The sequence below is a fragment of the Erithacus rubecula genome (assembly GCF_903797595.1).
Source record: "Erithacus rubecula genome assembly, chromosome: 4".
NCBI classification, from domain to species: Eukaryota; Metazoa; Chordata; class Aves; order Passeriformes; family Muscicapidae; genus Erithacus; species Erithacus rubecula.
The window spans coordinates 31,959,041-31,983,374 of record NC_136686.1 but is presented as its reverse complement, the minus strand read 5'-3'; the positions used below and the strand labels follow the sequence as shown (position 1 = coordinate 31,983,374).

The 24,334-nt window shown below is 43.4% G+C and overlaps 1 protein-coding gene across 1 annotated transcript; it reads left to right on the top strand.

Moving 5' to 3' along the window:
- Positions 1–696: 696 nt before the first annotated feature.
- On the top strand, positions 697–11,148 carry RBX1 (ring-box 1). Its single transcript, XM_079304685.1, has 5 exons — positions 697–827; positions 3,019–3,097; positions 8,265–8,335; positions 9,561–9,646; positions 10,969–11,148. Exons 1-5 carry the CDS (start codon positions 750–752, stop codon positions 10,979–10,981), a joined length of 327 nt encoding a protein of 108 aa, XP_079160811.1. The 5' UTR covers positions 697–749; the 3' UTR covers positions 10,982–11,148.
- The last annotated feature ends 13,186 nt before the right edge of the window (positions 11,149–24,334 follow it).

The following is a 24,334-nucleotide window of genomic DNA, read 5'->3' as shown; positions in this document are numbered from 1 at the left end:
GCTCTTCAGAGAGATCGCATCTCCAGGGACCTGCAAAGATGGGTGAAGTTTCAAGACCTGCAGTTGTACTGGGGAGCGGATTGCCCTCAGTTTCCGTATCATGGGAATATTACCACGGACCTTCTGGGGAAGGTACTGACGGAGGGAGCTCCCAGAACCAGCTCCTGTGCCTGTCGTCTCCATCCTCGCAATACAACAGGCAAGGCTTGGGCAACTCTGGCAGCACCCTTCAATCCACGTTCATTGTAACTACTCTAAGCCCAAATCGCACGCCGTAAACTGCGCGTCCTCTCTCCAGCAATTCCACGTTCATTTAAAAAAAAACAAACTGGACTGCGGGAGAACAAAAGGGCTACAGCAACAACACCGCCGGCCCCAGCTCGTTCTGCATCGATTACCATGGGCGAAAACAAGTTAGAAGTTTATTGAGGGCTGAATCCCCTCATGTGAAGAGAGCAGGGAGGTAAACCCTAAGGGTTTGTAGCGAGGCGCTGTAGGCAGAACCCGAACGCCGCTGGCAGAGTGACGAGCGAACTCGGCGCGGCCCCGCCCGGGCTGCCGCCCTCAGGAGCGCGCCCACGTGACCGCGCCCACGTGACCGCGCCCTCAGCCCCCGCACCTGCCGGCGCGGTGGAAGGGAGGCGGGGCGGGCGTGATGATAAAATGGCCCCGCCCACCGGCCCCGGTCCTCCGGCCCCGCCCTGCCGCGCACGCGCGCGGAGCAGGACGGGCCGATTCACGCACCCAAAATGGCGGCGGCAATGGATGTGGATACCCCCAGCGGAACCAACAGCGGCGCCGGCAAGAAACGCTTCGAAGTGAAGAAAGTGAGGCCCCGCCGGCGCGTCCCTCCGGCTGCTCCCGGAGGGACGGGGTGGGGCTGGGGCCGGCCTGATGCCGGCGAGCGGGACGGAGAAGGGGGCGACTTTCCGCACCCCTCGCGGAGCCGGGCGCCCGGTTCCGCACCGGAGGGGCGGGGCGAGGCCTTCGGGGGGGCCCTGGCGTATGTCCTAGCCAATGGCTGAGGCGGGCCGCCGCACGTGCAGCGGGAGCTGGCCAATCAGCGGGCGCGGATGGCGGGGGCGGGAGCAGAGCTGGGGGCGCCGGCGGGGCCGAGCGGGCCGGGATGCCGTGGCCGGGGGATGCCGTGGCCGGGGGATGCCGTGGCCGGGGGATGCCGTGGCCGGGGGATGCCGTGGTCGACGCTCCGCCGCTCGCTCCCCTCGGACGCTGCCGCCACGACGGGCATCGGCTGTTCCGTAGCCTGAGCCTCTGCGCAGCTCAGGCCGGCGAGCAGCGCTGCAGTGCTTCCGCCTCCCCATCACCCTCTGGCCGCTGTGGCCCAGCCGCCCGGGCTACCCCATGTAAAATGCGCAAAATGCTTTCTACAAATGTCAGTGGCTGACTTGTCTCCTCCTTATTTAAATCGAGCCATAACAATGTGTTATTGAGCAAATGTTCTCATGCCACCCAGGCTTTGCCTCTTCGCTCAGAGCAGCCATAATATCGCTCTCCTATCCAGTGCCACCAGTTTGCCAGCTGGGTCACGGTGACTGTCCGAGGCTCTTCACGAGGGTGTAGAAAAGCGGGGATAGATTGTGTGGGCTAAGGTATAATTTGAGGAAAAGTGGCCCCTGGACTGAATATCAGTACATATTTCCAGTGATTTCTGCTTGTAGATGAGTTTGTTTGAAATGCAGCTGCCATCAGTGATGATGGAAACCCCTGGATCTGTGCAGAAGGAAGTGTTTGGGTTACATAATTGTTTGTCATTTGGAAATAGGGACAGATATAATGAGAGTGGTAGACAGTGGCATAATTTATGTGTCAGTGGGAATCCTCCTCCCCAGCAAGGTACCATGATCTTTGCTGCATGTGTGGCTCAGTACAGGTATGTGAGCCATCAGAGTAGACCATGATGGGACAAGAGATTAAGCACCAGAGTGTATAGGAGAGATAAGGGTGCTGAGAACTTTTATCTCAGCTGCCTTGAAGTGTCAAGTCCATGAGAGATGAGTAGCTCAGCCAGAAGGCCAGCTATACTTGAACTTGGAAGATTGGGAAAAAAAATAAGATCACTACTGGTGCATGTCCTGAAAGATCTTGTGAATACTTTTTATATTGGTACTATTGACAAATTGAAGAGCTTATCAAAGTCGATACTTCCTATCAATACTTGGAAGTCAGCATTCCTCTTTTAGTGTCCCAAACTGAGGGAAAGCAAGGAAAACATTGAGATGGAAATGGAACACAGTAGAGAAGGTTTACTATACTACAGTCAGTGCAAATATATACTGAAAAAATGTAAGGGGGAGAAGAATCTACACTACTTAAGTGGTAAATGAAAATTATCCTGATTACCACTACAATATTTTGGATTGCTTTGGATGTTGAAGCCAGGCCCATCTATTTAATGAGTTTACAAAAGATCTGATTATGGATTTTGTCTGGAGGAATAAAAAGGTACCATTTTTTTCTGCATAGCTTGCCCTAAAGTCCTCAAACTCTTCCCCTGAAGCAGCATGGGACAGTGCTATTGCTTTTTTATATTAATAAAATAAGTCTTTGTAAGGTTGATTTAGTAATACTTTCAAATTTTTATATCCACCCATGCTGATAGGTTGTTGGTTATTAGCCTTTTGTAGGGAAGATTATTCAGGAGTCAGTGGAGGGTAGCATTAGGGATTTAGTTTTTGACCCCAACTGCTCTGAAGGGTGATTGCTAGGAGAACTGCTGCAAATAATGGGAATTCCTCTTAACAAAAATGGCATCTGAATTGGTCTTTCTCCAAGGGACTGTCCTTTCCTACACAACTGAGGATTTGGCATGAGCTGCATTCTTGCCATTGGATCTTGAATGGAAATCCAGATGTTTGCATTTGTTTCACCAAAAAAAAAAAAAAAAAGTATCCCAGCTTTTCTATTTCAAAAAGTACATGGAATCTTGAAGAGTAACAAGGATTTCTGTCCACTGTAAATTGAATCAAAACTATGTTTTCTTTTTTCCCCCCTCTCCAGTGGAATGCTGTAGCTCTGTGGGCATGGGACATCGTGGTTGATAACTGTGCCATTTGCAGAAACCACATTATGGATCTATGTAAGTAAATGGGGGTGGGACACAGTTTGGACTTGAGGATATAATTCAGCAAAGCTTTCACTTAGTAACTAACTCTTCTGCTTATCTCTCTTTTATGTAATGCTGAAGTCTCATAATCTGTTTTTGTGACTTCTGTCACCATACTGTGTCTTCCTCACCTTTTTCTAGTAAAGAGTAGGATCACTTGATGCTAGGTCAACAGACATGATGCTGCTGAGTGTATTTTGGATGCAACAAAGAAGAAAAGGAGTAATAATGAAGAGGAACTGAAATTATTCAGGGTTGTCAGGCATTGTTTACAAGGAGAGGAATTATATTTCAGAGCTGGGGAGGTTGCTGTGAGTGTCAACCTCTCCATGAGGTTTCATTAAGATGAAATCTTGTGACACTCTCTGTGTCTGTGTCTGGCAAGGAAAGACATGGACCAGCAAATGAATCTGACTCCTCATTCTATAGAAGCTGCCTTGCCGAACTTAGTACATGTTATAGTAGAGGGAATTTTGTTGCCACCTAGAAACTTACTTGTTCACTTACAAAGGAGACTAATCAAATGTCAAAGTAAAAAGCAATACATTGTTAGTATTGGTTTGATTTTATTTTTTTTTCTGTATAATCTTGATGGTTCATTTCTTTCAGGAATGAATAGAATGAATCCTCATCTATGCATGAAGTCACTGTTTTCAGTCCCTTAGAGTATTGGTAATGAGTAGAAACCCATTTCTTTCTTCAAAAATGACAAAGTACTGTTGGCACCATAAACTGCCCATCTTGTTTAACCATGAGGGGACAGAAGACCTTTTAACATACCCCAGGCAGACATTTGCCTATATCCCTGAAGTGTGAGGCTGATGAAATCCCCCAAAACAAACTGAGGTCCAAAGACAGTGCCTGTGCATGGCCTGTCCTGGAATAATTTTGTTGCACTTTGGTTTTGTGTAGTCACCCTTGGTACCAATACTATTGCCAGCTTCTTGTCAATAAGACTGTGTGAAAATAAAACCCTTCAGAAAAATGAGACTTCAAGTTTATAGGAACAGCTACTGAGAGATGCACCTGATTTTTACTTCATATTTAAATAAGAATTACAAAATTACTTTCAGAAGCTTTGTTTGGGTGGGTTTTTAGTTGTTTTTTTTTTTTTTTTAATAAAGACAAAACACACCTTAACACACTGGTCTAAAAATGGGTTAAAGAGGTTCACTTCTCTTCTTGGGGACAGAAATGTTTGTATTTTTAGCCAGCTACTGCCTATCCATGCTTCAGTTTATTCTTGGTTATTAGATAGGGGATGATAACACTAAAAATAACAGGAATTATGAAATAAATTGGGGTTCTTTCAAGCAAAGATTTCCTTTTAAAGTGTCTCTAACCCTGTGCCATCTTGGAAAGAAATTTCAAAAGAAGGTGGACACTGGACTACTACTTAGTCTCTCAGTTTTATAATATATTGAGAGGAAAGCATTTTGCTGACAAGAGGTTAGAATTTCAAAGATTTATTAGAACATAAGTTACATTTATAGAATCTACAAATGTATAGAATGAATATATAAAATTCTGTAATTCAAGACAATTATTCATGATAAGAGGGATGTATTTTAAGATAGGAGATGCTGGTGTGTTTCATTCTATCTATCTGCCTCAAAATTAATTGTGCCTTCCATGATGGACCAAATACAGTCTGATATGTTTGTTGGTTTTTTTTGTAAATAGCAAATAGGACATATGGGATGAAGAAGAGATGTGGAGGAGCTGGAAGAAGAATGGACAAATGCTACTTTTCAGTAGTAAATTTTGTTTATCAGTTCTTAAAAAATATTTTTAAAAGTCCTACCAATATGTGGGTGGTGGTTGAGAGGAAAAACAGTAAAGGAAAAAGACACAGGTAGATTTTTTTCTTTTTTGAGTTGCTCAAGCATAGCATGTTATTAATTTGTATGTGCAGTTATGAGGAGCCTGGACTGCAAGTGACAGACCAAAATTGACAGCATACAGAGTAGAAGGGATAGCTAAATTGGTATTCTGAGATCAGTGTTGGCTCTGGATTTGCTTACTGCCTTGTTACAGATCATTAATGTTGTTAAAAAACTCTTTAATTAGATTTTCAAACATAGGATGTGAAATGATGGCAAATTGAGAAAAAAATAATAGAATGTGCAGGGAAGAACAACACACAAGATTTGATTTGATAAAATGCAGGATACAAATATCTCCCTAGCAATGAAGAGAAACCTAGAAGGGGAAAACACTAGAAGAGTGATAAGTAATGCCAGTCGTGATAATGAAAGGTTGTTAATGTTGTTAATAGCTTTGAACTGTGTAAAACATGCCATCAAAACACTGTCCCCTTGCTTTGACAGTAACACACCAAGTACACCACAAATCCAGTTTCACAATGATAGATACATTGCATAGAATCCAGAGAATTTAAGGATGTTTATTAGATGGAATGGGTTTGGATTTATTTCTTGATGTATAAATATACAGGTGATTTCAGTAATAGAAAATGCATAGGAAGTGGGTTGGTTCTTATGATGTCGAGATTGAGAAGCTGCCATTATATAAGATGCATTTCTACAGCTCCTGAGTTGAAATGCTTCCATTGCATCTTTCACAATTATTGACAGGTATTTCAGGTTTTAGCTGTATCTTTCTGTCCTCACCTGCAGATACTCTGTCAAAAGCAAGGCAACAGAAGAGTCATTCAGTATTCCTCCAGTACCTGTAACTATCTGACTCTTACAGCTTCTTTTGAGTCAGCAGATGATAAATAGCTTCTCTTTTTTTCAAAAACCAGGATCAGCAGCTTTCATTCTAGGATGGAGATTGTCCATGTGTTTTATTTTTTTTTTTTTATTTGTTGATATATTGTCCTTTTCTGAAATGAAGCAAGTACAAGACCAAAAAGTGCTTCAGCTTTTGGGAGGCCCTTTTTTGACAGCCAAAGGTAGCAGTGCTAGCAGTAGTCTCCAGTGTGTTTGATAAGGGAGCTAAACTTGGGTGTCTTTTTGGAAGAGCTTTCCATCACTGCCAGAGAATTTCTCTTCAGCCACTTCCACAGAAGTTCATCTGTCTCTTAAACTTTTGGGACTGTCATGCTTTAGACTGTCAGTGAAAGTTTAGGTTTGTCAATGAAAGTTTGAGTAATATTGAAACTAATGTCAATGCTGCTTCTTTTCCTTACTTAAAACATCTTTCTTCCCTCTCACTCCCAGGCAAAATACAGTCCTTTAAATCCTGAAAAACTAAAAATGGTGTTCATGCAGCTTTAGTGTTACGGCCTCTTAGAGAGGGGAAAAAAAAGACAAAATAACACAAAAAATGGGCTAGATGGACTTCAAGTCTAATATGCCCAATATTTTGTTTCCAGCAGAGAAAGACAAAACACATACTTACACAACATACTTATTGTGTGCTGGAGTATTTTACTTGCTTTCAGCAGAGGCTTTCTGAGTTAAACTTTGCTTGCACTGGCTTTTGTCCCTTCAGATTAATTTCCTCATCTTTTCCTACTATTTGTCCTCTCACTGTTATCTGTTACTGTACAGACTCTGGCTAGAAATATAGAAGTTAATATACTATGCCCCATGACCATGAGTCCATACTGCAATAACAGTAAAATTGTTGCTACATCTCAAGTGTAGAATTTTATACAATTATCCAAACTAATTGAAGTTCTCCAAGGACCTTGAGCATCTTCCATACTCTTAATCAGATTTAGTTTTATTGCTGTATTTATTGAGAGATTCAGGATTTAAGACATCAGACCTTTCAAAAGTACTGGATTTTGTTTTCTTCTATAGGCAGGCAAGGGATTGAGTTTCAGTCTCCCTGCTGTGGTATATCACATCTTTGATGTAAACCATATGATAAATACAGGTTCACTCAAATCTTGCAGAACAGCTGTTGCTACGGAGTTTCTTCAGACATCTGTCTTGTTTTGGGTAGTTCCTCATGACTAAGGTTGACATCTCTTGCATCTCAGAAAAAAATGGGCCTTTCTTTTATTTTTCACAACTAAAAAGTGTGAAAAGTTGAGAAAGGGCTGAATAAGACAGAACAAATAGAGATCACGTTTTTCGACCAAACCTGTGGGATTTGAAAGGTTTTGAATATTTAATTGATGAATCAAATACTTTTTCCTCTAAGCATATTCATGCCCACAAAGAGTGAACAGAGAACTGGAACTCATTCAGACATCTTCTTTGCCAGGGAAAAAAAAATCTGCCAAACAAGAAAGCAGCAAGCCCATGTATTGAGTTCTAAGATGATAATCTATCAGCAGATCTTTTAAAATCATTTGGGCTTCACTCTTAAAGAAGGCATTCTTTAGCAAGAAGTAAAATGTTCATCTCATAGGTTTGTGCTGCTGATGATGGAGGAGTTGGAAATATCTTTTTTTCTTCTGAAATTTCTTCTTGAGCTGGAGCAGAAGTGAATTGTTCAGGCTTTAGAATGGAGAACTGGCTTGTATGATTTATTTTCTGGGTGTTCTTCTTTTTTTCTTCACTCTTTTTCATCTCCTTCATCCATGCCATCTAACACAAAAGCCCAAAACAAAACCCACACTGATAAATAGGTTGGGGATCATCCTGGGTACTCAGCTCCAAGGTATAAAAATTCCAAACCATACTGTATTTCCTATTGTGGATTTTTGGGATGTACTTACTCATTACAGGACTATAAAGACAGGCAAACACCAGCATTACATGAGCAAATTAATTTGCATATAAAGTACATAATGTCTGGCAGGAATATATAAGAATTTATATTGAGAGAAACCTGGAAAGAAGTTAAGGTAAATGTACAGTCAATTCATCGTCAAAAGACATCTCTGTGAACACAAGAAGAAAAAATGAAAGTATTTATCCTTGAAATTTGGGAAGCAGACACATGTTCAGATGAGCTGTTTACTCTTGCCCTGTGGAGCTTTGGAATGCTAAACAAGTAGAGGAAGGAGGAAATCAGAAATAAGTATGTTTTGATGTTATATTTCTGGAAAAACAGTACACATTAAACCAATAGCTCTTGATACTTTCTGGTATGTTAAATACCACAAAAGAGCTTCTTCTCCTTTGCCTACATTTGCTATTATGAAGGAATCTACCAGTTAGTGTTGCATGTACATCTTACACTCCTGTGTATATTTGTTCAATCTTTATTTTCACAGGCATAGAATGTCAAGCCAACCAAGCGTCGGCTACCTCTGAGGAGTGCACAGTTGCATGGGGTGTCTGCAATGTAAGGAAAACTTTTATTGTGGAGCTTGTGTGGGGTGATGCTGTCCTCCTTTTTTGAAGATGTGGGACAGAATGAGTTCTGTAGCATGTTTCACATAATCCACCAGAAATAAGAATTTTAAAGTCCTTATGTTTACTAGAATGTAAAAAGGAGAGAAAGAAGAAAGGGAAAGATGGGGAGATGTAATAAGACACAGAAGAAAAGGGAGGAAGATAAGCCTTTTTTTTTTTTTCTTAAAGTAATAATTGTTCTTTTATTCTGAGCATGATTTTCCTGATCATGGTTTGCCTAGAAATTATACCTTTTCCTTTCCCCTGGTAATAGGATAATTTGGATGCCAGCCTGTTTGATTTGTCTATGTGCAGGCTAATTCAGAGAGTCAGTCTGGGGTAACCAGGTAATTTCCTTCCAGTTTGGGGGGAAGATCAAATCAATTGGTCCCACTAGCATGTGAACTTCGATCTTGAATACTTCTTAGCTAGCCTGGGTCTGAGTTGGAAAATAAACTATTCCATAGTGGAATAACTCTCTGATCCTCAGTCCCATCTTTACTGTGCTGTGGGATCAACTTACAATGTGATAATGCTGGAACAGGACTATAAATGTTGCAATTCTGTTTGCAGAGGACAAGAGCAAAATTTTTAACCATGTCAGAATATTCTAGTGTCAAAATTATGTTGTTGTGTGTGAGAGTCACCACAAGTGAAACCTTGGTTTTAAGTAGCTGTATGGATAAGAAAAAGGATGCCCTTATTAAACACATAAATGAGGGGTGGGTTTTTTTTCTTTCTTTTTTGCAAATTCCTTTTTATTCAGGCTCTGGTATCTCCTGCAAACTTACAGAAAGCTTCCTTCAGCATGTATACATTCATATCATCTCTGCTACTCACTATGAAATCCTCTCTTTCTGATTGTGCTTCTTATCAGCATCTGCTTTGCCTGTTTTAGCAGCTGCTAAACTCTGCACTCCCTCCTCCATCAGAAGTCAGTCAGTTGCCACTGCATGCACTGTGGAACAGGCTCCCTGCTGCCGTTTCACTAATGCTTCCTCCTCTCTGAAAACGTGGATCAATTCCTTGGTGTTTATCAGCTAATTGACTGATCAGTTGTCCCCACCTTTGCCTTCAGCCTCTTGCTATTCTCTTTGATTTTTTTCAGTGGTAGTTTTCACACTGAGCTGCATTCATACAGTCTGAAATCATGTGATCTGAACTTTGTCTTCCAGCACGCTTTCCACTTCCACTGCATCTCTCGCTGGCTCAAAACTCGCCAAGTATGTCCGCTGGACAACAGGGAATGGGAGTTCCAAAAGTACGTATGCTGCACAGATTTCAAGATGTCCTGTAAATACTTGTCCTGTAAATATAAATGATCAATGTCAGATTGGTGTGTCTGAGGGCATAGCTGCTGTTCAGAGAGGTTCTTTCCTTAGTCACTGGTTCTAAGTGAGCTCTGAAGGAAGTCCAAACAGCTGTGGGGTATGTGGGAGCTGTTAAAAAGCAGTGATTTCTACTGACATTCTCTCTAAAGAATGGAGAGCAGGAGAGAAGTGGAATTAGCTAGAAGTGGAGTCTCAGGTGAATACTGTGCTGCTGCATGAGCAATTTGGGTTTAGAGGATGACCTAAATTCAGCTGCTTGGGTTCCAAAGTGTTTCTGCTGAAGTGCCAGACGTCTTGTTGGGTCCCTCTATTATCTTGATGATTTGTTTTATAACTCATATAGCCTCAAAGATTAATACAGCTGATTTCCTAGCATCTGGAAATCAAGTTTCCATGTGGCCATTCCTGCAACTTTGGCCCATTTATTTAAAATGGCTGTATTGTTTGTTTTATTTAATGTTTCTTAAAGGTCTCATGTGAAGAACTGTAGTAGGACATCCAAGAATGAGTTTTTGAGGGATAATAATATTTTGAGATATAATTGTTCATTCAGAATAGTTAGGAAGTTTACCTATCACTTGCTTCATTCTGCACCATTGATCCGGTAATTTTTCTTAACTGTGGATTGTCCCTCTCCACACCCACTTTAAAAAAAAATAAATTTATTGTAGTCAGAGTCCAGGCTGAAACAAAGCAAAATAGGTATTATAACTGTTGAGGATTGTGTTTGGGCTCTGGTACACAGTCAGTTGTGCAGATCATAATTTACATGACAGCTGAAGTATCAAAACCATAGTTGTGATATTAAGATGTTTTCCTGAACACACAATGAAAACTGAGTCCATGTTGCCTGGCTAATCATTTCATATTGCATGGGCAGCATGATGAGAAACAGAAACATGAATTAATATCTTTTCATGTGTGTTCAGTGTTACTTCTGGGGCTGTGACAAGCTTTGGCCTTGTTTCATGCCAGATATATTTGAAGTGGGATTCAGGGTAAAGATGACTGGTACTGAAATCTCTTGCACATGGTGTTGTGGATTGTTCAGACTCTCTTCTAACTGGTGTCTGGGTAGTCTTTTGGGGAAAGTGAAATGTGGAGAACTTCCTAAGATTTCCTTAACAGCATTTCACCTTCATCTCATTTATATATTAATTATGCTGTGGCAGAATGAAAATAAATCCACACAAACCAGCACTCCAATGAATTGTAATTTTTAGAAAAGCATTAACATATTATCTGTTTGCAGGTATGGACACTAGAGAGATGGTCACACGCTTCTTGTTATGTCATCGAACTCAGTTGTTCTTGTCACTATGAGTTTGTTTTAGTGACTTGGAAAGTCAGTAATGTATACAATTCTTCTTTCATGCTAATTTCTTCCTATTGTGTACCATTGAATAAAGTCTTGCTGGAGCTTCCTGTCAAAGTTTTTTGTCTTGCATTCAGGAGTGGGCAATCGGAGCTTGAGGGAGGAGAATTACCTTCAGATCGGGGACTTAAGCTAAGCTTAACTCTTTAGCTGGACAGTGCTTCTTTTTTGCTGTGCTTTTGACTGTGAGTTTGGTCCTACTCCCACATGTCTGAGAACCACACCTTTGGCTCACTGAGGTTGGTGTTAAGCTCCTTTGTGTAGTGCAGTGGGTGCAGGACTTGGCCTGGCTAAGAGTAGTTTATGCAAATAGCTTTTTGTGTGGACATGCTTTATTATAGCAGAGTTGAAATGATCCATACAATTACGGGTTGTGTCATCATTAGAAACTATTCTCTCACTTCTGCTCTTGAGTTTGACTAGACCACCTCCCCTGCAGAGGAAATTTTCACTATCTTCCCAGTTCCAGCTGTTTAGCTTTGGGGAACAGAAACAGGATGTCACTTTTTGTCAGTGTTCATAAGCCACTTTCATGTGTTGAGTGAAAGTAAACTCAGGAAATTAATGTACTAGATTGAAAAGCTAGAAGTAAGCAGTATATAAGCAAACCAATTCTTGGTTGGCTTCCTAGTGGTATTTTTCCCAGTTCAAGTCCAACTGGTCAAAAATCATTCCTTTGAAAACTATGTAATGATCTGTTTGGTGTCTCCTCTGCCAAATGGCCTGGTATCCTGCTCATTGCATCAAATTTTGCCCTGTATGTCAAGCACCTCAGTAGAATGCTGGGAACTGAAACAGCAACCAATAAATTCTTCCTGCTCCAAAAGGCAGCCTCTTCTTGTCAGCAGTGGTAGTGGTAGACATGCTAGATTTCTGTCTTTGGCTATCCTTGATGCCATCTTTGGATGTCATTTTTTTGCTACATACTGAGGATGGGAAATTTGATAGGTGATGTTAAAGATTAGTGTGCTGTAGTGATAGGGGATAGGGCCAATGACAGAACCAAAACTTGAAGGTTTTTCCATAATTGCTGGGGCTTTGTCTAATTTGCAGCAAGCAAATGTCAGGATTATTTTATCAGTTGGTGTTATTGCTCTGAAATTACATGGCTCTGTTTTCCACCCTTAAGAAAGAGACAGGAACAAGTAGGACTAGAAGAGTTGATAGCTATACAGCTTATTTGCCATATTTCTTGGTAGAAAACTCATCCTGAATTTGCCAGGTAGTTTTGGTGATGGAGGCAGGAAGGGAACAGAAGAGGAGGGGGAAGATGATCTCAACAGTTGTCAAAGTATTCATCCAGGCAACAGGGTATCCAGGTTAAATGCCATTCCCTGAAATTTGAACTCCTATTTAGTGTCCTGTCGAGATGAGTGAAATGTCAGATGTCCCTGTTTTTGATTGTCCATTTTGTTTGCAGTATTTAGTTTTTCAGGACCTGGTACCCAGATGCTCACCAATTTATACCCTTGAGAACTTTGTTTTGGGTCCAGCTACATCATTCTGACTCATTCCCCTTTCATCTGTGCATATTGCCCTAAGCATATTTTTTTAGCTGGGGACAGAAACATTTTCCTCTCCTATGTGGCTTCGTGTGCATTTGCTTGAGGCTGTGCCTGCAGAAAGACAAGGTGGTTTGGTATTTTTTATTGCTTTTATTTTTTATTTTTTTTTTAATGTATCCTCCAAATGGCTGGCTACAGGCACTCTCCCCTAAACACCCTTTGAAACTCTGCTCTGCTGCATTGCGTAAAACTCTGTTAAATTTGATTTCAGATTGCCTTTGTAGTATCTGTCCCAAACCTGGTTTTCCCAAATGAAAAATACAGAGCATAAAGCACCAATTGCTTACATGCCCAGGGAAGAAAATCCTTTTTCAGCTGCTGCCCATTGCAGTGGCCCTGCTGCCACTTCCCCTGCTGCAAAGGTGATGGGCTGTGGCTGCTGCAGCACAGGGCTGCTGGTAGCTCTGTTTTCTGTAGTGCATTGGGGGTTGTGTTTGGAGAGACAAGGAAAAGCTTCAGTGAGTGAGCTCAGAGAGAAGCTGTGTGGCACAGGCAGCACCAGGTGAAGGTACAAGAGCTCTCTTTTATCCAAGGGCACAAAGTGCCCCATGTCCCCAGGGACTGCTTGCTTGCTCGGGCTGGTATTGCTCTGTCCTAACTTTTACTGTTCAGCCTCTCCACCTCTGCTAGATGTGGAAGAAAACCCATTTATTCCCACTGCCTTTTTTCCTGAAGCAACAATCATTTTTTACTACAGCTTCCCCTTTTTTGTAAAATACACAGAGCTTCTTGGGGAGGAAGTAGGAAAAGGGCACATTTCTAAGTATCCTGTGGTGAAGATAGGTGCACAGGGGAGAAAAGACCATGTCAGTATGGTTTGCCCATCCTATAAATGGAGAATGCATTTGAGCTGTGGATTTGAAAATAAAATCAGGAGAGAATGACAGTTAAAACTGCAGAGAACAGTGCATCCTGAAACTGCCTGGCTTAGAGAAAAACAAATCACTGGTAGACCTGCTGTGGAGCAGAAGATAATTTTGACATTTCTGATTCTTTCTACAAGTCTGTCAGCTGAAGCAGACTGCATTACTGAGCAGGCCATGGCAGAGAACATCCAGAATGGCCAGACAGTGACTTCCTTCTCTGCCTTTTGCAAAGAGACAATGAGCTCCAGGTGCTGTGTGACACCGGCTGTGCCTCTTGCACCAAATCCCTCAGTGGTCTTGCATTAAAATGTCAGGATCAGGACAATGTAACCCCAGGATGACACGGCACATTGAGCTGTGTGGAAGTAGAAGGGGATGGATAAGAATTTTCCTGTCAAAATTGCTGCAGACTGTACATTAAAAAAATACCAGGCTGTCAGGAGTCTGCTGGCTGCAAAATGTCTGATGCCTGAGAAAAATGGCTGAAGCCTCAACCAGTTTGCCAGGTTTGTAGCGACGCACTATGGAGTGAACTTCATCATCATGTCCTCCTGCTGCAGTCAGATAGGGGAGTATCTGTGGAGATGCAGTTTTGGCTGGGATAAGGAAACTTTGAGGAAGCTTTGTGTGGTGCTGTGCAAATATCCCTTGTAGGGGAGCTCCAGGAGCTGCTCCCACTTCTCTATGGTCAGGTATGATGGTGAAACCCCAACCACACATGAGAAAATACACCTTTGAGTGTGGAGTTGTCTGTGTGCAGGTAAGAAAAGGACCTGCAGCTCTCAGCTCTCTCCCACTATCTCCTAATAAAGAAGCTAATGGCATCCCCAAGTGGTCTGGGACCACAACAGCAAAGCTGATGTGAAGATGAGCTCACCAGCACTAGTACTATGTGAGCTGCAGCAACTCCTGTGCAGGTGTGAGCTGAGCTTCCAGGAGAGAAGCAGCCACTTGGGAAGATCTGCACTATTTCTGGAAAACTGCCTCCTCCAAAGGCATCAGGGCAGAGACTGGCAGTAACACAACTTCCTTGACTGACTCTGCCATGAGTTTCATTCCTCAAGCTAAAAACGAGCAGCCAGGAATGGGGAGGAAGATAACTCAGAGAGGGGCAGAGGCAGAGACCAAGACTAAGTCTCTGTGCTTGCTCCCCTTGTCAGGCAGGCAAGGAGATGTTCTGGAGGCTGGGGCCTACCCTTGGTGAAGAACACAAGCTCTTCTTTTGTTAGTTTGGGGGTGATCCCACGTTGTATTTGGGCAGCGGGAATGTGGTGCTGTTGTGGGACAGCAGAAAGGCACTTGAAAGGTGTGGAGGTGATGCCTGTGAAGCATTGCTTGGCCAACATGCTGCCAGCCCTTTCTGGAGCACCATGAACTCCCATCCTTCTGCCCTATGGCAGCTGCTTTGCCATCCAACAAAGAGATGAACATTGGCATTGTAAGAGGACACACTGGCACCTCAGGTTGCTCATCCCAGCCTGGGTGACAGCCATCACTTCCTGAAGATCCCTAGATCATGGCTGGAGAAAAAGAGGAGGAGGTGACACTGCTGGGGTATTTTCCTAATGCTGTTTCCTCTGGGGGATGGAGGGGAAGAGGAGGGTGGATGTAGAGAAGCATCCTTTGTCTCCCTGCTTTGCTCACCACCTTCTCCCCACAAAACCTGTGGCAAGAGTAAGCTCTTCTTGTCTGCTTTTGCTTTTACTCACAAGCTCTCTCTACCAATATTGCTGCCAGTTTAATCTGCTTTGAGGAAACACACCATTCCACCACCACAGGCTCCAAACATTGTTCAGTTTTCCTCCCCAGTGCAGCAGGATTTGCAGTAAGCCTGTTATTGCTTGCCACAGGGCACCTTGGTGCATGGATGTTTTCCACATGCCACTCAGCCCACCACTGCCCTCTCCCCACTCCCCACTGCTCACTCTGGTCTCCTCTTTCATTTCCCCTCTTTCTGATATGGTTCCCATGGAGATCCAAGGCACCAGTGGTGCCCTTCCTCTGCAGCTTGAGGGACAGAGCTAGTGGGATGATTTTCGGCTCACCTGGGCTGACAAGTTGAAACTACAATGTGCTAGAAGTTCTGGGTTGTCTCTCTGCTACTTGACTCCTTCACAACAGGACATGGGCCTGTTCTTTCCCTTTTTTTCCAGCTTTCCAACCTCTCTCCATTGGACACAGAAGGGGTAGCTTGCAAGGTCTTTGCATCCTGCCATACCCAGCAATGGTCATAGTTGTAAAAGCCAAAAAAAAAGGCATTTGAGGTTTGATTTGAAAATCCGTTGGAAATTAGTACCAACTGATTTTGGAGAGGCCAAATCTGAGTGTGGGGATGCAGCATTGCCTGTTGCCTTGAAGAATTTACCCACTTCAGTGCAGCAGCCTGGAATTTGTCTGTTTGCTGCTTTTTCTTTACTTATGACTGTGAATATGGCTCAGTCACCTGATTTCTTGGTCCTTGCATGAAACGTGAGTCCTGACCTCACTGGTCCAACGCATAAATCAGGAATGCAGCAGAGCAATTTCCTCTGGAAAGGAATCAGACGTACCAGCATGGTAGGTATCAAAACTCAGGATGGGAATGCAAAGTGCCAGGGGACTGATGGTGCCCTTGAGGTGTCCTTTTCTCCTGATTCTGCTGCTCTTACTCTCATGTCTTCTTCATCTTCCTGTGCTAGATCTCAAATGGATGCTGATTTACTGGGAAGGGAATTAAAGGAAGTTTTCTTCTCTTCAGATGCAGACTGCCTAATATCTTTTTCATCCCCTTCTTCTCCCATGTCCTAGAAGACACCATTTTCAATGCAGATCAAAAAGGGCATTCATCTCCTGTTCTCTCACAGAGAGAAATGTTGTGCTGTTGGATCAGTTTCTTCATTGCAGTTGTATTGGATGCATTGAAATTATTCATTTTGGTATTTTAGACATGAAACATGATTTTTAAATTAAAAACATGGGCTTGGATGTTTTGTGTGCTCCTCCCCCTCCCACCCTTCACCAAATGTCAGTATTGTGGATTTTTGAAGGGCATGCTCTTGCCAAAATCCACCCCAGATCTGCAGCCTTTTCTGTAAAACGAGTTCAGTTTTGCATGGTTTCAGTGTATTTTATGTCATTATGCTTGTCACAAAACCCTTTTACTCACGTTTGGTTTTGGGGTTGAGAGATGGCTCTGGGTGCCAAGGCTCTCATGTCCCACTGCTCCATGCAGAGTGAGTGGCCATCCATCTCCCTGCTTAGCTAAGTGGAGACCAAACATTTACATACTCATAAATCACTGATCTGTGTAATGCTCAGAAATGAAAATCTACAAAGAAAGAAAACAGCTCTGTGAGGATTGTCCTGAGCCTCTGGTTCCTACAGAAACTTTCCAAGACTCCCTAAAGGGACTAATGTGAGACGTGACACAAACTTGTCCTCACAGTGGATATTTTGGGTGTCTCTTGGTGCCACTGTGTGCCTTTCCAGTAGTGTGGTAAGATGACAAAGAAGTGTTGCTCCCAGGTAGGAAGCAAAATGAGATACCCCTTCCTTTTTGAGCCATTTTAGGACAGATATCCTTTTATCCATGTAGAACCTTCTTGAAACATTTCAGGTAAATGTGCATCCAAATGAGTCTATTTGACACAACTTCCAGGAGGGTAAAATTCACAAAGCAAAAAAGCCCATGCTGGATTTGTTTCAGGATATTTTTACCTATCACCCAGACCTTTTTCCTGTGCCCCCTGATGTCAACCATGAGCCTCAGCTTCATTTCAGACAACAGTCAGCTGATGGTCAACCCAAACCACAGTGTCTTTTTGGTCCAGGCACTACTCACCTTTAAAATCTGAGACCAGCACCCAGAGATGCTCCTTCTGCTCCCATATTTCATATGACATCTCTCTCAAAAATTATTTTTACTGTTTCTGCAACCACGCAGAATATTTCTGTGCTGGGTTGTGACTGCCTCCACCACCTCACCAACATGGCTCATCCTGCCTACAGCTGGAGACCTCCAAGGGGCAGGATGGCATCTGTGGGAGAGGGATACGACAAATCCTTAAAATCATAAGCAGCTGCAGCATTTGTGCTGCAAGTCACTGTTAGAACCCCAGCTGTTACCTGTTTTGTGGCTGTTTCCTCACCTATACTGTAGGTTGCTCTGGCAGAATGGAGCTACAGGTGATGACAGTGGCCCTGAATTTGAGGCCACTGTTGATCAACCATCTACTGAAGCACTAAAAGCAGCTCCTGGAAGATGAGGCAGCCTCATTTATTTTCTCCTTTCCCACTTCTGTTCTGGGATCAGAATACCAGTCTGGGTTCTTTCCCTTGAGCATGTTGTCAAGCTCTTTGAGCTGTCTGTAACTGTAGTGTCTTCATTAGTGTTTCTTAATCCCTGGCCATCCCTGAGCAGCAGCCCATGAAGATGTGCTTCTGACAGGAGGCACCTGTGGCTGGTCCTATTGTGGCAGCACGTGCCCATCAGAGCTTTGCACAGAGAGCAGATGTGCCTGAGGTGAGGACAATGAGCTCAACCCAGCTCCTTTCTGCTGTCCATAAACCACATTAGAGTATATCAAAGCCTTGAACTGTCAGCGCTACCTAGATGTAAATACTGTAATTATCCTAAGTAAAATTAACAGTTTATCAGACTTCCTGTGTTGAATCTTTTTATTACAGGGTTGTTTTTTTTCATCACAAATTTGATTTGCCATAGAGCTTATGTGACTCTGGATTATAAATCTCTGGCTTTCAAACACTGCCTGACATCATGAGCCGTTACAGCAGCTAATTGGCAGCTGCTCAAAGGCTTGTTTTGCTGAAGAGGCTTCTCTCCTGACTGCCCTGAAATTTTCTGGTCTCTTTCAAAAAGGGTTTTCCCATGCAATGGGTGGTGTTGGATCCTTACCAAGACCCTATGGGATCCAGGCACAGATGCAACCCTACACAAGTAAAGCAATGAGCCTGTGCAAAGGAGAACATGGGGTGACAAGTGTGGGGAGCAGAAAGGGCTTGAGCCTTCCTCATGCACAGCAAAGCAGAAGGCAGCAGTGTCACACAGTGAACATGAGTATGGTCTCTCCAGCCCACCATCCCCTCCAGTGACTGCCATCATGGGTTGCCTCCACATTAGGGGAGGCTCCTGATAGTGGCCGCCAAGGTTGGAGCTTCAGAGAGGAACCTGCACAAAGCTGTGCTAATATCACAAGTTATTTATGATGCATTCAAAGCTTTCTAATGATTGTATCAGGCTGCACAGTTCAAGTCATATGAAATAACCTTTTTCTCAGCCTATCAGAACAGCCATTGAACAAAATTACTTCAGTAACAGGGAAACACTTGACAAAGCCCTGCATTTTCCACTGCCCACCTCCCTGCAGCAGAAGACAGAGTCAGCACAGACATTTGACCATAAGTTATAACTGGCAAAAAAAAAGGAGGCTGTATTTTGAAAACATTAAAAATTATCTTTTTTCCACACACACCTTTGCGCAGCATTAGGAGACAAGGAACGTTATTGCTTTTGTCCCCGTGGATCCTGGCATGAGAGGTTCATCTTGGTGTTTTTCCTGCCTGTTCAGTGCCTTTCCACCAGATCCACACTTGCTGAAGATGATTCAGAACATGAAACATGACAAAACAAAACTCATTGTAATAGCTTGTCTTGGCCAAGGCTAACTAGGAATACAGTTGTGTTGTTATTGTGAGCTGGAGCACAGAGCTATTTACCTCATTCACAGGAACAACAACAAAATAGCAGCCCATGGTATTGGCATGGGTAGAGCCATAACTAAAATATTGCATATAAAATAGAAAAAGACCTGGAATAAACTCCTTATTACAGATCTAAAATATTTTTTCTTGGGCAAAATGGCTCAGAAAGCTTCAACACCTTGTGAGAAACTCCTTGAAAATTGGAGTTTTGTCCAACATCTGACTGGAAACCTCTGACACCCTGAGGATGGAACACTGACACTCCTGCCTCCAGATGAAAGGCAGGGTCTGAATACTGGCACTACACTGATGAGTGAAAGCTTTGAGGCTGGAGACTTAAGAAGGAACAGAGCCTTTAACCAAAATGATTTTACATTTTGGACTGAATACAGTTCTGGAACCAGGGTGAGCATTGAATATGTATATCCATTCCCAGCCATTGAAAAAGGAGAGCTGCAAATAGAGTAAAGTAAGAGTAAGCTGAATTCCTCATCATGAGACTAACATAGTTAAGTTGGGGTTTGTTTTGGTTTGCTTTACTTTTCTGTTAATTAAAAGGCTCTCTGTACAATTTTGACAAGTATTTTCACTGTTTATGGATCACTTCTTTCTGGGGACAGGTTTAATTCCCCAGCTGGACCTGAGCAGCTTCCCCTAGCCATGTTGATATAGAGGGGTTTCATTCTCTGGAGACAGTACTTCATCTGAGGTACAAATCAGGAGGATGTAATGTAGAAATAACTATAGTAAAATCTGCTTAACTTTGAAAGATGATCAGACTGTTTATCTGGTTGTAACAACATCGTGTCCCTCAGTTTTGTTCCAAACTTTGTCTACCCTGGACTATCTTTTGCATCTTAAGTAGATCAAGCTGTCCCTAAATGCCCATGAACATACCTGAAAGCAATATGTGCTTGTACCTCTCACATGTCTTCTTCTTCAGTCCACTGGAGAAATCTTTTAAAACAGCCCTTCAAAGTGCCTTCCCAGAGCAGAAAGAGTTCCCTCTGTGGAATTTCAAATTTCTCTCTCTGTTCTGGACCTTGGTCCATCCACCCTCCTCTGCTCCTCCCCAACTCCAACAGCTCATTTAGGAAAATGGCCTGGGTTTGGGGTGATAGGTCTGCTTATGCCCATTCCAAACTGCTGTGAGCAAGAGACATGGATACATATGCTTCCCCCAGTCCATGTATGTCCATGCCAACTTCAGGAGGAGACATAAAAGCTGTCAGAGCTGCCCTGGCTTCCTTCTTTCCTTGAATTTCCACCACTATTTTCCCCCTCACTCCTGCTTTGGGATCAGCTGCAGTATAAGCTATAGAGTGGCTTGAAGAAGACAAGGTAACATGCATCTCCTGGAAAGTATGATCTTCAAGTCCATGGGCACATTTGTGTGCAGAATGGTGTTCAGAAGGGCAGCAGGAAGAGAAATACAGACAAGTGCCAGCTCTGCCTTTGTGAAAAGGCTGTGTGCAGCAAGGGGAGCTGAAAAGCTCTGCCACACCCGCACTCTCAGTCTGAGTCTGCGGCTTTTCCAGGACACCAGGCTCATCCTCCACCTCAGCTTTCTTGTTGGCAGGCCCAGGAAAGCAACACAAACATCTGTAACACAGTTTTAGAAGTGATTACTCAGAGTCTACAATGCTTTGGATCAGGAAAGTGCAGGGCAAGCACTTTTATTTAGGTGCTAGGCATGTATGGTAATTACTCAGTGCTTGTGTGTTTGGGTGGCTTTCTAAGTTTGAAAAAACCAGACTGCCACGAATCAGTCACCAGCAAAGATGTCTCAAGAAGACGAGCTGAGGTAGGGAAGTTTCTGTAGTGAGTCATGGAAAGATCAAAAGTAATTTGTCAGTGAGTTCCCATCCTCATCCTTGGCTGTCCAAGCCATTTCCCATCCCGTTGAGTGGCCTCCAGGCAGTCGTGTGCTGCTGGTGCCAGCATCCCACATCCCTGCTCAGGGCTTCCATTCTCACCTGTCTTCTGTGGGCAGCAATGTACAGGTCCTCCTGCACACCTCTGTGTGCATCTTTTTCATCCCTGAAATCTATTCTTTGGGATATCTTTCAAGAATTATCCAGAATGCAAGAGAGATACATGTTGGGGCTGAAATGTAAGCTCTTCCTTTAGCAAGTCATATTGTTTCGATACAAGGAAAACCAAAAATCAATTTGTTCCCCTTCCTTCTGCACACACATTGTAAAAAAACATAGACTAAATTAATTGCAGGAACATCAGGCACCAGAGGGGTAGAGAAAAAAATCCAAAGCCTTGTAGTACAACTCTAATGACATTTCATGTTCTCTGGGGTTTTCACTTGCAATGACTCTGAATCAAGGTTTCAGTCACACAAAATTTAATGTCAATTTTTATTCTGCTCATTCCATGCTGGGGACGTGCACTTGACCTCTGTGAAAATACACTTTAAGTCCTCAATGCATCAGTGCTTTTTGAGTTTCAGGTGTGAGCAGGCCCTCAAAATTATTTCTCTCTTTTGCTCTCTAGACAAGTTTTTTCTTCCTTTCTTCTCTCTGAGTCTGGATTAACAGATAGACATTATCCATTTGTGCCAAGGTCCCAGCTCCTGGGCGAGGTGATGAAATGGAAATTTCATCTTCAGAAGCTGAGATTATTTATTTTCATAAATTAAACTTTCAGTATTTCATCATACTGAGAGGAAATTTGAAAACATCACCTACAAGATGTTGGCTGAAGTCTGTGGAGATCTACAACTGGAGCTGTAGATCAAACAAGAGATGCACTGCAAAGTGCATCTCAACCAGGACTTAATGAGAAGGGTTATTTCTACAAGGGCTTCTTCCTGGTTTATGGCTGGGCTTGCCTTTCACTGGCCTATAAATTTGGCTGCTGGGGTAGAAGATTTGGCAGGGGTCTCTCTTACTCCCAGAGGTGTGGGAGTCTCACAGCCCAATGACGTCATACCAAAGACAGGGGACATTTGACATACTGAAGATTGGAGACTGCCCACCATTGAAATGCCAGCAGAAGGTATTTTGGATCACCTTTAGAGGTGATTTGAAGGCCAGAAGATTGCAGAGTGCATCTGGCTGCCAGCACAGAGCAGTGAGCCCTGCAAATGTGCTGTATTGTCGCTGGGGGTTCCTGCTGCAGCCTCTTTTGCAGGGCTGATTACAGAATAGGAGGACCTGACAATCTTGGAGAACAGCTGCTTCATGCTTCTCATCAGGAGTGCTGTGATCACTGCAATCTCTACCTGTTTGTTTCTGGCGGTGAATTTTTCCAGTTCAGTGATGGAGGTGGCAGAGCAAGGGGCCTAACACTCTGACAAAGCTCTCCAGGTGCTTGTGAAAAAAATGTCTGTCTTGGAAAATGGATCCACCAACATTTTATGAAATCAAGTATCTTAAAACACTTGATGCTGAATGTTCTCAGTAGACCTCTATAGGATTATCTTCCTCTCAGAGCATGTTGGTGCCTGGATGTGTCAGTCCCCTGACCCATGGAGCTTTGCTGAGGAGACACTTATTTTCTCAGCTCTGAGTGACGAGCCTTGTCAGATAAAACTGCAGCAAGCAGTTAGCAAAATTCTGATCACTTGCTTTGCCATCAGTGTGTGCACCTTCTTGAACAGAAAGATTTTGCAGCCATCACTCAAGCACTTTCAACCCCCATACCATGCCAATAGATTGTTTTGGGGTTTTTTTATAATAAAGACACTGTGGATCTTTGGATCCTGCTGATTACAAATATTCACTTCCTCTTACTATCTTCTTTTTGTATTTGTTTGTTTGGGGTTTTTCACTTGAGAAAGTGAAAGTAATTTGCCTGTTCTTGCAAGTTCTGTTTTGTCCTCTTCCTTCCCCAGGACTGACGCATGGCTGCTGGGACCAGGGCTTTGCTGCAGCTAAACCCCAAGCAGAGAGCCCTTTGCAAAGTTGTGCGTTAGATAGCGGGAAACAGTGACGAAACAGTTTCAGGGCTTGGTGTTTCAGCAGCCGATTACTCCCAGTCCAGGATGAATCACCCTGGAGCTGCTGCAACCTCAGGCAGGTGCTGCCTCCAGAGCCCTCCCACGACCTTCCCCATGGCCTTTCCCATCCCCTTGCAATGTTTTATCCAGCAGCAGCAGCAACAGCACCACACAGGAATTCTTCTCACTCAGCACTCTTGTCTCCCTTCATTTCTAGTACAATGGCTGGAGCCTGTCTGGCATGGTGGAATATCACCATGGACTTACTAGACAGCACCAGCAAAACAGGAGAGGGAACCTCTAACTGGGAAGTTTTAGGGTCTCTCAACCATCTCCGTGTTTCCCCGCGCCTGTGCAATTTCCTTAGAGCAGAATCTGCAGCTGTTGGATTTACTCCATTCTCTGGAAAGGCAGAGGGGTTCAACAACCCTAACAGTAATAGATCCCAGCTGAAGTAAAAGGAGCTGTAGGGTCAGCCTCACTCAGAGAAGCACAGAAACCACAATCACAGGATAGGGGTGATCTTGAGAAGGAGCTGATAATCCCAGTGAGTTCTGCAATCTGTTCATATGCTGCCCACATCACAAGCTGCAGTCCGGTCCTAGGGTTTAAGATGTTCCTGGGTGTTTCTGAGGAACTCAGAATCCCAGCTCAACTCTGCTTTGTCCTGATTACATAAATGACCCCAAAACAACATATCTCTTGGGTAGTAAGGGGCTGAACATGCTCATTTTCTGGTCCCCCACTGGCAGTATTCTGAAGATGACTTACCTTCTTAGCACAGATGCTGCCAAACAGTGTCTTTCTCTGCTTTGCACAGCACCTTTTTGATCCCCAGAGGTCTTTCTTGTCCCACTGTGCCCTGAAAATTGGGACTCATATCAGCTGCAGAACCTGTCACACCCAGAGGCATCACCATCCGTTTCTGGATATCCTGCTCACACCACTCTGCAACCTACTTGTAGCTCCAGAAGACAAACTTTTGAGGGGCTGCTGCAGGGTAAGCTTGTGTCTTAGTCCAGTTAAATGGTGGTTTGTGATTGACCTGGAAGCTGTTGGAACCTGGGTCCATCAGCAAACTTGGGTGACCAGATAATGATTTGTTTTATAGTTTGAGATAGGTTATTTAGAAAAAGAAATTAAAACCCATCAATGATGAG